The sequence below is a fragment of the Nyctibius grandis genome, chromosome 5 (genome assembly GCF_013368605.1).
Source record: "Nyctibius grandis isolate bNycGra1 chromosome 5, bNycGra1.pri, whole genome shotgun sequence".
Lineage (NCBI taxonomy): Eukaryota > Metazoa > Chordata > Aves > Nyctibiiformes > Nyctibiidae > Nyctibius > Nyctibius grandis.
Genome location: NC_090662.1, coordinates 89,065,778 through 89,079,862, shown reverse-complemented (window position 1 = coordinate 89,079,862; position 14,085 = coordinate 89,065,778). Strand labels below are relative to the sequence as shown.

At 40.6% G+C, this 14,085-nt stretch overlaps 1 protein-coding gene across 1 annotated transcript in view; it reads left to right on the top strand.

Moving 5' to 3' along the window:
• The window catches only part of PTPRO (protein tyrosine phosphatase receptor type O), a 157,224-nt gene that overhangs the window by 112,525 nt on the left and 30,614 nt on the right, over positions 1-14,085 (top strand). The window contains 4 exon segments of the mRNA XM_068401932.1: positions 1,840-2,033; positions 4,500-4,611; positions 10,040-10,191; positions 13,629-13,749. Coding sequence (XP_068258033.1) covers positions 1,840-2,033; positions 4,500-4,611; positions 10,040-10,191; positions 13,629-13,749 — 579 coding nt within the window.

Sequence of the window (14,085 nt, the reverse complement as noted above, 5' to 3'; positions counted from 1 at the left end):
TTAATGGTGGATCTTAATGTTCTCCGCTTTGAGATTTGAAGATAAGAAGAATCCTCTGAGACTGAGAGTAACATTTTCAAGAATGTGGTTTTATGGCCAATAGGCAGAGCTGCTGCCCCCATGCCTGTAATTCAGGATTCTACCAGGCTCCTAGATAAAAAGTGACTTAGGATAGAATTCAATATCTTTTTGTTTCAGTATCATTTATTTTGTTAAGGTTACCACTTTAACAAAATCTATTAAGAAGAGAAAGGGCAAAGAGAAAGAGATTCAGTGTATAGAGTTACATTTGCAGAGAAATATTTAACCAGAAACAACCAGCTTCTCCTTTTGATGAATAGTCTGCCTTGTGGAAGGGGAGGTGGCTGAAAGCTAGAGACCTTCAGTATTTTTCATTCTGCTTCCTCTCTGTGATGTAGGGAAGAAAGTGAAATGGAAAAAACCCAAAGTTAACCTGTTAAGAACTGAATCCTTAAACAAAAGCAAATATGTGGACTAGTGAATATGGTGAGAGGCTTTTCATTCTAGGCAATCTCTTTATATATTTTCATAAATTGGGTCTGAATAAAAATTTGAGAAGAGAATATGGTATATTTCAGTAAAGGAAAAAATAGCAAGTAAAATATACATATACTTTATTATTAAAATTTCTGTCATTGGGTAATTTTTACAAATGCTTTTGAATTTCTTTCTCACTGTAGTTACTTCAGAAATCTGCAAAATTCTGTTTTCACTTGAGAAAGTAAAATCATATGTTTTCGAAATGAATTAGTTCCTTCATGTTCTCCACTTTTGTGTGGCCTCACAACCGTAAAAGGTTCTTATTAAACTCAAAATGGCAATCAGTTTCTAAACAAAAGATCTCATAGGATTCTTATGACAAAGGGGATGTTTTTATAGAGTAAAACAACAGTTGTATGAGTTTTCATTTCATAACAGGATATTGAATTGGATATTAAAATAGTAGAACTGCAAAACAAACTGTTCTGTGAAATTATCAGTGGTGGTTAATGATGAATGAAACTGAAATAAGTTAAAACACACTTTAAAAAGTATTCAATTCTCCCCATGTGTATCCTAAGCTTCACTTTCACTGGATGAGTGTTAACACTTTAGAGAAAGCAAAGAAAAGATGTGGTAAATGAAGGGAAAGGGCAATCATGTGCTAACATCGGCTGGAGTAATCTGGGTGCTGGTCTTGGCTCTGACCCGGCGTGCAATAGCTGCGGCTCTGCAACCCTTGCAAATGTTAGTGAAGCACTTATTTAAGTAGCTTCAGTTAGGTCAAGAAGAATAATTGCTTTCCAGACAAGTAAGGGTTGCAGAAGTTGAGCCTTATGTGACATTTTTCAAATCATTTGACTCCTCTTTCTCAGTGTCATCATCTGTGAGGCAAGAATAGCAATACATGACGGCACCTTTAGGTTCCCCAGGGAAGGAGGGATAGACATAAGAACTGTTCTTTCTCATAGCCTTTATCTTCCAAAGTGTTACAGCTTTTGATGGTTTTGTTTTTGAGCAACTTGAAATGTCTCCTAAACAGCCTGATTTTCAAACTAGGATGGAACCCTCCATTTATGAAAAATGAAGCTGGTACTTTATCTCAAGCTAAGCAGCCAACACCAAGTAGCCTCTAGTCATTTCTGAAAAAGTAGACATAATGAACTGGAGAACAAATGCTGAAAAAATTGTATTCCACTGCTTGTGACAAGGAAGTTGTTGGGAATTAAAGTCAGGCACAAACAGAAATAGGTAGAACTTGGTTAAGGAGAAGCATTGCTTTAAAATAAAGTGTAACTGATAACGCACACATTACTAACCACCGTTTCTGGTTTATAGTGCCCACTGGAATAAAGGATCTGACGCTTTACCCTTTGGGACCTACTGCTGTGGTTTTGAGCTGGAATAGACCTTTCCTTGGTGTGTTCAGGAAATACGTTGTAGAAATGTTTTACTTCAACCCATCAACGATGACCTCTGAGTGGACAACCTACTACGAAATAGCAGCAACCGTCTCCTTAACTGCCTCCGTGGTAAAGTGACCATTACTGACTATTACTTTCCCATGCCTGTGTGACCCTGGCACCTTATGACCTTTCTTTGCCCAGCATTTCCGCCATGAGTATGTATATATGCCTTTAAGCCTGGTACATTTTTCCAGGCAAAGCAGAGAAAATGACCAGGGTGCTAGAAGTATTTTCTATTCTAAAGTAAAGGAACGCCAGCTGAACCATGCTAAATTTTAAGCAGAGTGATGAGATAGGAGATGAGCCTCTTTTTTTGTTGACAAATGGGCATGTTCAGCAAGTCCAGAGGCAGCTTCAGTTTGTGGGTCAGTTTGTCAGTCAAAGCTTAAAAAATTTCCATCATCTCCTTGGGGGGAGTAGTCCAAAGCCTTATCTACATAATTAATATTGATAATATGGATTTGGGGCTTGCGGGCTAGTCTTGCAGTGTGCCATCTGGAAGGCTTAGCTGCAGAGATGTTCTTGTGAAAATAGCCTTCATGTTTCTGAAGCTACAAAGACTTACGCCAGGATTTCAACTAGATAGAGACTGGTCTCTAGAAGAGTACACACACACATACGCACATGCATCTTTGCAAGACTGAGTATTCAGCAGAAATAAAGTGAAACTTTCATCTTCCTTTCCACGTATTCCTAGAGGTCAACAGATTTTATTCAGACTTTGTCATAGCACAAGACAGCAAGCAATTTTAGCTGAAATTAGTTGTTTAGAAAGTTATGAGTATGCAAAAAGGATAGCAATAACTTTTGCTCCTTGTGAGAGCCATAGTGATTTACCATAATTGGTTTGCATAATACCATTTGTGGAGTCATTTTGGCTATAGCAGCTTAACTGTAATTGGGTACGTGACTGTAAATCTAGAGCATAAATCTCCAGGGAAATTAAAAACAAAAATAACTCACCAAATGAGTAATTAATATCTTGTAATCATGATTCAGCACAATTAGATTAATACCTGAGTGATCCGAGTCATCTTAGAAATAATGCCATCTTCCAGAGTTAATGTCATCCATTAGAAGAGATGATATTATCCCTTACTGTTGCAAATCCTGTTCAAAGAAGCCAAGTTGGAATTCCTTTGTCTGAATTTCAGTCTTAAATACAACAGTGCTTTATCGCAGCTAAAGTGAGCATTTCTTAAAGAATAATTTTAGAGAGTAAGCCTGAATTAGAAGAAGAGTGTCTCCCTGTTCTTCTGTCATGGCATTTAACATACAGGTAGGTATTGGTGAATTTTTGTTTGGGTTCTCTAGCGGTGCTCCAGAACCCTACCATGTCCAACAAATTTCCCTATGATCTAGTGACATCTCTGAGCAATGTATTCTGGAGCAACAGTGTCAAACCCGGTGAGGAGGCAGGGGAATAAAAAATCAAGTTATCTGACAGCTTAGATCAAAAATTATTTCCTGAACGGTTATCACTTGATGAGAACTTTTGGAACTGAATTTGCTTTTTCACTGTGCTTAGTTTCTTTGATTATTTTGTGCTCTGCATCTTGTTTTTAAATTGTCAAAACAGTGTTGGTATTGCCAATATTACACCATGGTCATGTCAGAAGAAATCCAAGCAGCTTCAAGGTTTTGGTCTTAATTGGATACAAATTTCCTAAAAAGCATAAAGAGAATAGTCCACAAACCTATATTTGGATTGCCTTGTAATATCTGGGAAAAAAAAGGCCACTGCAAACAGCAGAGATATGTAAAAATAGCAATTTCTGATTTGTTGGAAATTTTCATTATTTCCAATTTGTTTTTATTTTAAATTTTTAAAATAGCACGAGGCTTTTCATTTAAAGATAAAATTAAATATTTGAAGTGTTTTCTGCTGTCATTGGGAGTATTTGAATTTTAACTTAAATATTACATGCAATATTGCAATATAAAGTACATTGCATTTTATACTTCATTTATATCTCATTTTATATATATATGATTTATGTTTCACAAGTCATTTCCTTTTCATTTGTATTTCGTTTATAATAAATGGTAATACTAAGTGAAATACACTGAAAATTGAAAAAAAAATGTCTGTTGAAGTGACAATATCTGAGTCAAAAACATTGTTTCTAATTTATCCTCAAAACCCATTTAATCAAAATAGAAAAGCCTGCATTTTCGAGTTAAATATTCTGCCTTCACCAAATCAGAGTTTTGTAATGGAAGATGGCTCTGTGGGAATCGTTCTTGTTGCCCTGGAAATCAATGAGAGGTTCCCGTGGTGGGTAGGACCTGGGACCATGTGCACATGGATAACCAGCAGAGCTGTCACAACTCTGTTTGCTCTCACTGCACAGATTTTTGAATAAATTAAAATCCCAAAGGACAGAGTTTTCCACTGGAGCGAGGAGTGGGAGCTCAGTAAAAGGGCCCCATGTGTATAAATCCCACTAGATTTATAAGTATTGTCATGTTTTAGAAGTCACACGTCATACTGGTGGATTTTCTCCTGAGCTGCTGTTTGTTTCTTTATAGAGAATAGCTAACCTGCTGCCTGCTTGGTATTACAATTTCCGGGTCACCATGGTGACTTGGGGAGACCCAGAGCTCAGCTGCTGTGACAGCTCCACCATCAGCTTCATAACAGGTAAGCAGCCACCTGAAAAGACCATGGAAATGCTCCCAGGAGCTGAGGTGCTGGGAAAGTCTGACAGGGATGTTGTGTTTCACCTGCAGATACTTGCAAGTTAGGGTATTTAACAGCTAAGTTTTGTTTTGTGTTTTTTTGAGAAAAGCTCTGAGGACTGCTTTCAATTAATATGTATATTTTTCCTATGCAAAACATGGTGTTTTATTACTCTGTTCCAGTCCTCCATAAGCTGAATGCAGGGCTCCAGTGAGGGCCAGTGGTCCTGCTTGTTTTTTATGACAGTGTATGTTTTAGACACTGAGAAGTTAATGGGTGAATAGTAATCTGAATTCTTAGGTTTGCTAATATTATGAAACATTTTTCTGTATTTTTGCAATGTTTCCAAATACTTTTCCCTCCTCTTTCCCCCTCCCAGTAATCCACAGGTCAGACCATGATTGCACCTTAGCTAATGTGGAGTAGAGTTCTGCACCCTTAGGCAGACCGAGGCAGGCAGTATGTTTGGTAGCACATTATTCTTGTCCTCCAGCTTTGCCTTTTCTGCTGGGTGATTTTTGCTTGTGCATAATAAGGAGGGAAAGGTGCTCCTGTGAACAAGGCATTGCACCTGCGCTGGGTAGGTTGGCCTTGGGAAGCTCTGTGGTGCTGGCAAGGCATTTGTAATCCGGATTCTCAGCTGCAGTAAATCGATATAACCACATGGATTGCCCTCTTCCAGTTGGGTCCAGCTTTGCGTTTAACACGCTCCATTGTCTTTTGTCGGATACTTTGGGTTCAAATCTTCAATGTGTCTAACAGATTAGCCAGAGAGGGAACAGCATACCAGATCTCCTGTTAGCACCTTGCCACGTGTTCCTAGCATCCAGGCTGGCTAAATCAAAGTTCCCTATTGAATCGTTTTGCTTTTATGCACCGCTGTTTAGTTCACCTTGCAGAAGGTGACTGAAAGCAGTAAATAATTCAGATGCACCATGAAAGGAAATGAAGTATGACTCGCTCTTCTTTTCCAACTATAGAAAACAAATTATGAGGAAAATCAGCCTACAAGGTCCCAGCCACTCTCTCCAAAACAGATACTAGCCTAGTCCCATATTTTCTTTTAGGTGAGAGGCTAAAAGTGTGTAACTGAGGAAGGAAGGGAGTAAGACCCATTTGCAATGATGATTAATATAGTGCCTGTGCTCAACAGAGCCACAACAGAAAAATTATCCTAGCTCCACTGAAGTCAGCAGAAACCCTCCCGTCCTGAGATATCTGATCCCAAGCTACACTGCTGACAAATTCTGGTGCTTCTCCAGTGTATCAGAAACTCATAGCACCCACCAGGGCGCCGTGAAGGGTCTCCAGGGATATTTGTCGTCCTTTGGCATCAATCAACTTTTCTGTAGCACTGTAAGGAAGCAATTTTCCAGTTGAGTGGTTGCTGTATGAGGGGAGAAATGTCTTTTCCAACTGATTTGGCTACCAGGTTCAGCGTTTTAGAGTGGAAATGTTCTAGTGGGGCCCTCACACTTCAATATTGTGTCTCCAGAAACCTGCAGCAGAAATGAGGGAGATTAAGGTTGTTTTAAAATATCAGCCATCGTCAGGATCAGTCTCGATCTCTGTATGGTGAAAATAAAGACTGTTACTGCTATTAGATGAAAACTGGATCAACTCCTTAGCTAGCAGATGTAGACAACATCAGAAATGGATGAATCTCTTAGATAATGTCATCCACTTATGACTGGCAAAACCTCTCTTTCAAAAGGTCGTCTGGTCTTAAGAGAAAATATCCGGAAAATATCCAACTGGAAAGTTGTACTGATGCTTAATTCCTCTTATTCTCAAAGGTTTATCCTTTGCTTCTGATCTGGATTTTTCTAGTTTTAATATCCAGCCTGTAATTCCTGTTACACTTTTCTCTTATTGATCAAAGAGACAAAGCTTTTTCCCCCTCTCTATATGGAATTTAATTTCACTCTTTTCTGTTAATAAATTGCTTCCATTGAACTCTTCAAGTGCTCTCACTATAAGGCATTTTCTCATGCTACCTTTTTTCCCCACTCTGCCTCTCTAATTTTTACTGTCTTTAGCAAAGTATGTGAACACTGAAAGTGTAATACCAGCCTGCTGAATACTCCTCCAGAGGCAAAATCAGCTCCCTATTCAATGTTCTCCTGTTTGTGCATCTAGATGATTGCATTTGCTATGGCATCACACTGGAGGTCTGTGTTGATTTACTACTATTCTGTGGCTTCTAACAGAATTTATCATTTCGGAAGCGTTTCCTACATGCCTTTTTTCTAAAGACTCAACTTTGCACCTGGTACTTGGAAATACATTTTCTTTGAGCAGGCCCAGCGGAGGGGCCAATAATTCAAATCACAGCCCCATCCAAATCCTTCACTCCTCTGCCAGTTGTGTGCTTTTACTTTCAGAGTATTGAAGAAAATGTTGAATAGCAGTGAGCCAGATTACAGCATTTTAAGGGAGAAGTCCTGAAAAAGAAATCTGATTTGATCAAATTACAAGGGCTTATCAATAGATGGTCACCATTGAATGCGAACATTAAATATGCTCCTGTCCTCTGATTGCTATATTACTTGCAATCTCTTCAGCTTTGTCCAGGGACTGCTGTCAGGCTAACTTGTGAGAAAGTGGCATGCCAATTTTTCATGTCTGCAGGTTTGAAATGTTTGTCCCCAGTAGGTGCTGGCCTTTCACTCTTTCAAGTTACCAGGGGAACTGCAGAGTTCTTTATCACCCTCAGCCTCTCTCTTTCCAGAGACGGAACAGATGGTTTTATGGAGCGCTTGGGCCCTTTCTGCATCATTCTGAACATCACTACCTCACCTGCACAGGTTGTCAGGAATCAAAACAAACAAACAAAAAAAAACACCAAAAAGCCCTCAATTTTAAAAATACTAGAATGAAGGTTTTATAGTCTTGTTGACAGTACACCATCTGTCAGTTCTTCCGTGTATAACTGGAAAGCTAACCTCTACACCTGGAACATAAGCTTGATTTTTTTAAAACAAAGCAGAAAGATCGTTTGGGACCACACCTTGCAGAAAGCTCAGAGCAGACAAACCATTTCCCTAACGCAGGATCCCACTGTTCGTGTGGTCTATAGTGAGGCTGGGGCTTTACTAAACTGCAGTACATGGAATGAAAAGTGTATTGCAAGAGAGCAGATGATATATAGCTCTCTCCCACAACAACTGGTCAGATGTCCCCAGGAGAATGGGGGAGATTTGGGGGATCCCAGAGACTTATCAGAAACAGCATTTGTTCTCTCAGACTCCTACAGCCAGGGTCGCATGCTGTTGTTTTAATGCAGAGAGAGATTGTGGTGCTGCCAGTGTTGCTGTGGTGACTAATGAGATTTTAATGCCACCTGCTGTAAACAGCTGGATTTAAAGCAATCATCAGCAAGGGCACTTTAGACCACCAACATTTGCTTTTACAATGAGAATGCTTTTAGCTTTGGAGAAGCAAAAAGAGTAAGAAAGACAGACTCTTGGTGTTAGTGAGTGCCACCGCATCTGCTGTCTGTTGGTCCTGTGGATGCTTTCAGCTGTCACTTTGGGCCCGGTCAGCAACACAATGTAGTCTCCTACAGCCTCTCTGTGCCACTCAGCTCCCAGTGGAACATGGTGCTAGGGGAGTGGGTCATGCAAGCCCTGGCCCTTAGTGTCATTTCACATATCCTGGACGTTCATTGCCAGATACCTAAATCAAACTGCTGTGTGAACATTAAGAGGGAAAGCATGTCATCAGTATTTAGGTATAGGAGGAAATTATTGTTAGTGTATAACATTCATGCCAGTCATGACCTTAAATTGTAAGGAATACACAATCCTTGCGCAGGGATGGATGGGGAACTCTAGAAATTAAAAGAAGCGTTACTTTAGAGATTTTGAACTAAATAAAGTTGCTTCCTCTCAACAGCATAAACAGACATTTTCAAGATTAATTTGCGAGAAGTGTCTTACTAAACGTTTCTAAATGGCTTTAAATTGTCTGTGCATTGTATTTGCTGCCTTCCTCAGCAACAACTTCAGTAAATCCGTTCACTAACGAATGTCTCAAAGCAAAAGTCGTAGAAGTCATCGTGAAAGCAGCAGTGACACCTTGTGGCCCCTTCACACAGACCCGAGCTCCGAGTCCCTCCTGCGTTTCACCTGGGCTGCTGGCACCGCAGCTGTGCTGGTACCCAGGGCGCTGGTGCTGGGAAGGGTCCTCTCGCCCGGCAGCCGCATCTGAGCCGCCTTGGCACAAACACGCTGGACTCAACGGGGCTTGTGCAGAGGAAGATCAAACAGTCTGTGTCGTTTTCCCTATGGAGCTCCTAAAGAATCTGCTGTACGCTTCCCTGTTTTATCTGGGTTACCCCACTGATATCACTTTGAGAGGGGGTTATGATCTTTACCGATTGCTGACTTTCACTTTTGGGTCTCCACTCAGTTTTAACTTAAATCCTCACTGGGGACCTGCACCTCCGAATTAGGCAATCAAGGTGAGCTGGCTAGCTATACTCTCTCTGCAATTTATAGAGAGGCATCTCCGGGAGGTGATGCTCTTACTCGTCTTAAATACCTATTTTAGGAGGAGAGGAGTTGCTCTGGAGGCTGCTTTCTTCTTGGGCTGCACCGGGAGTCAAAGACTTGCTGGCAGCTCCAGCACAAGACAAGCCATCGAATTAACTGATGGGGCTGTAGTGGGACAGTCTAAGCTGTGCAGTGCTGGGCAGGAGCTGGGTGTGTGGAAGAAGAGGAGGGACAACAGCTACTTCACCTAATACCTAATAATGTAGCTACCATATGCCTGTAGACTAGACACTTGGTGCTTAGATGGCTGTTAGCTGACTGTGGCCTTCTGTGGTGGCGGGACTTTCACCCTGGGATCAAAGGTGGCCATAACTTTTCATGAAAAAAGATGTTCTTTGGAAAACTGCAGTTTTGGGGCTTTTCTTCCTAGGGAGATGCAAGCTCAGTGAAAGTAAAATATTTTTTCCTATGGAAAAGCTATCCAAATTATTCAGTGTGACAATTCTTCTTTATCTCTCACTCATTGTCATTTATTTTCAGTGCTATAACACAATGAAGCAATATCTGAGACTTTTAACTTGACTTCGAATTCTGTTTGTAAACATTGACTCAAAAAATTGTTTATATCAGCCAGTAGCTTCATGCTTTTTTTTTTTTTTTTTAAACTGAAAGATTGCAAACAGGAATATTTTTTGTTCCAGATATCCCCCAGGTTAAATTCCATTTTTTGTTTCTTTCAGCTAGCACTCAGGTGCAGTTGCTTTTACTAATATGTTTCTGCTATATTTGTGATGCTCCCTTCCCAACAGTATCCTTTGGCAGAAGTTTGTTACTGGACTTGGTAACGAACTATGTTAGACCCTGTTTCTAATACATTTGCCTTCTTCCTTCAGCACCAGTGGCACCTGAGATTACCTCCATAGAATATTACAACCACCTTTTGCATGTCACCTGGACCTATGGAGGAGATGGTACTGACCTTTCTCATTCCAGGATGCTGCATTGGATGGTCATTGCAGAAGGAAAGAAAAAAATCAAGAAGAGTGTAAGTATGAGTGGAGAAGGCGTCCCTCATTTCTCTGTGTTTTTTTTACTGAGTTGATAACTTTGTATTACAAAGTTTAAGCAAGTTGATTAAGACTGGTAGAAGCCTGATCAGTTAAAGCTATTTCACAGTGCTAGCACGCACTTCCGAAGACTCAAGCTCTCAAAACAGCCAGTGGACAAAATGGTTCTACAGTGATCCAGCACAAGTGTTGATAGTTTAGGTGAGAATTTTAAAATAGCTTATTAAAACTTCTGAGCTGCAGACAATAAAACATAAAAAGTACTTTTGAGTGAACAGACATCCTTATAAATTATGTGTTTTTCATTTTCTGTTTAAATACAAGTTCCACTAACTGATGGGATGAGGGTTTCACCCAGAATGTATGCACTTCTTAGAAAACTTGGCAGATGTTAAGACGTATTCTTGGCACATCTTCTTAAACTCTTTGAGCATATTTAAAAATCACTTAGAAAAAGAAATCTGGGGTTTCCAGCTATGGATTAAAGTCATGCTGCTGCAGGGTACTGAGATGCATGTTTAACCTGAAGCAAAAGAGCAGCCCCTGGACATAAGTGAGAAGCATTTGAAATAGCGGTGGAGCACTGCAGTGCAGGAATGTATGTGGCCAGCTGTGTAGCTTCACACAGCCTGTGGCCTGTCACTGTCTTCTACATCACCATTGATCTTTTAATCGTTGACAGGGAGAAAGTGTCTGGTCTTTTTCAAGGGAAAGGTTTCCCTTCTACAGCTGAAGACTCAGCAGATGCTGAATTGGAAGTGGGTTTTCAGCACAAGCACAAATTCATCAGCAATTTTTATTTGGATTTATATGGAACACCCTGGTTTTCATTGGATTCCTGGGGGCTGCCAGCATGCATCCATCTGGAGCTTGTTGCAGCATGAATCTAATTACATGATTAGTAGAAGTCTCCAAAAACAAGACATTTCTGAACAGCAGGAACTTCCAATATTTGGATCTTTGTTTCAAACAAGGAAGAAAACTCCACTTTTCTTCCCTCCTCCCCCAAATAAAGTATTCTAACAATTGAATTTTCAAAAACTGTGCTGTGATACCCCTCCCTTCCTTCCAAAAATCATGTTCTCTTTAAGATTACTATTCTTCCAGGAAAAAATTTGACCTTTGTACTACCGCTTCTGGTAAAAAAATATTTGAATAAGAAATTCTTAGATTGAATAAATATAAAATACAGTAAACATTGAATATGAAATTAAATGAAAATGAATATTGACTATTAGATTAAACAACAGATTAAAAATAGACATTATCTACAAATAAAACTTCCAAAGTGTCTTTAGGAGTATTTATTTTATTTTCAGTACAAGAGAACCCAGCAAGTATTCTTTAAGAAATTCCTGCAACAACCTGTTTATGGCTAACTTTTATGGTACTGCTCATATTTGTAAATATGGGTACGTGCTTGAAGGCTGCAGGGTGTACCTGTTCTCCTAAGCTCTGTTAGTCCCTTTCAGAAATGGTTTCCTTTAAAAATCATACTATATTGTACTCTCTTTGTCTGAATTACCTAGATTGTTAAGATTATTATTATGGTTGTTTTTCTTTCAGAATTATTAAAATAAATGTGTAAAACAATCAGGTAATGATGACATTTTCTTCCTGCTATTTGAATACTTCCCAAGACTCTGAAGAAGTTGATCAGTTTTTAGACAAGTGACCAAAACAAATGTGACCACCCTCAGTAAATTTGCAGATGACACCAAGCTGGGTGGGAGTGTCGATCTGCTGGAGGGTAGGAAGGCCCTACAGAGGGACCTGGACAGGTTAGATAGATGGGCCGAGACCAACGGCATGAGGTTCAACAAGAACAAGTGCCGGGTCTTACACTTCGGCCACAACAACCCCATGCAGCTCTACAGGCTGGGAGAAGAGTGGTTAGAAAGCGGTCCGGCGGAAAGAGACCTGGGGGTGCTGATCGACAGCCGGCTAAACATGAGCCAGCAGTGTGCCCAGGTGGCCAAGAAGGCCAATGGCATCCTGGCTTGTATTAGGAATAGTGTAGCCAGCCGGTCTAGGGAAGTGATCATCCCTCTGTACTCGGCACTGGTGAGGCCGCACCTTGAGTACTGTGTTCAGTTCTGGGCCCCGCACTTCAAGAAAGATGTTGAGGTGTTGGAGCGAGTCCAGAGGAGGGCGACCAAGCTGGTGAAAGGTCTGGAGGGTCTGACCTACGAGGAACGGCTGAGGGAGCTGGGGTTGTTTAGCCTGGAGAAGAGGAGGCTCAGAGGTGGCCTAATTGCAGTCTACAACTACCTGAAGGGAGGTTGTAGTGGAGTGGGAGTCGGCCTCTTCTCCCAGGCAACTAGTGATACGACAAGAGGACATGGCCTCAGGCTTCGCCAGGGGAGGTTCAGGTTGGTCATTAGGAAGAATTTCTTTTCAGAAAGGGTTATTAGACATTGGAATGGGCTGCCCAGGGAGGTGGTGGAGTCACCATCTCTGGATGTGTTTAAGACAAGACTGGACATGGCACTTAGTGCCATGGTCTAGTTGACATGGTGGTGTCAGGGCAACGGTTGGACTCAATGATCCCAGAGGTCTCTTCCAACCTGATTGATTCTGTGATAATAATGTGCATAGTCCTGCTAGTCTTTATTCAGAACTGTCTATCCCTCTTGGAACTGAAAGCTTCAGCCTGAAAATCAAGTGACTATGAAAACCAGCAAGATATTCCTGAATGTGCCCTTCATAGATAGTCTATGAGAGCTCTGAAAACAGTCTGTTGCAGTATCTGAGTTCTGCATCCTTCTCCATGACCCTGGAGAAATGGTGATCTTACTCACCCGTAAAATAATAGGAAGAAGTTAATCACAATCTTTTGAAGCTCAGCTCAGTTTTGGATCATATCTGATTTCAAACTTGCAGATGACTGAAGTTAGCTCCTGAGGTCTATTGTCAAGTCAACAGGTCTCCAGGTAGGTGTTAGACTTGCCCAGCTGGATTTAATTTGCAGATTCTTAGGATATATAAAGGCTTGCCTATGTATGTCTTGTGTACTCTTCTTAGAGGTATCTGATATAATTTAAATTCCTCTAACATTGCAATGGACTCAAATCCATGGTTTGGTTAGCATTTTTGCACAACTCAAAAAATCTAGATGCAAGAGTACCCTCATTGGTGCGAGGGAGATTTTCTTTCTTCCTTAAATTTTCACTCGTCATACAGAAAATGCACCCTAAGATTGTCTTCTCTTTGCATTGTGATATTCTGCTGAGCATTATGGCTCTCCACAGTTGGTATCAGTGGGAACTGGTTCAGGTAACAAGTCTGGGGTATGCAGAAGACATCTGCTGTGGTGCACAGAACTTTCTTTGTAGTATATTAAGTGATGAGATTAATTTTACAAGGATATCTAGTTTGGGTCGTGTTTAACAGTTGGTGTCTATAATTATTGTAGGTAACACGCAATGTGATGACTGCAGTGTTGAACTTGCCTCCGGGAGACATTTACAACCTTTCAGTGACTGCTTGTACTGAAAGAGGCAGCAATACTTCCCTGCCCCAGCTTGTGAAATTGGGTAAGAAATGCTTGTTTGTAAATTATAAACTCACTCCTCCTCTCATTTGACTGTAAAGTAACTCTGGCAGCAGATTCAGCATCTTCCTCATTTCGGTGTCATGTACCTGTGACTGCATTTCTTTTGCAAAGCTATAATTTTCACCTCACCTTGCTGTGAAGATCTTCTCATTCCCGTATGTGAAGCTACTCTCCTAAAACAGTATTGCTCAAGAGGAGTAAGAGTGGCAGAATCTGACTGTAAGTGGAAGTAGGAGCGTGGAAATCTCTTAATGCCTTGCTGCGAGAACAGCGTTGCTTCATCTTTGCTTCCCTAAGGTCTTGAACACAGGCAGGT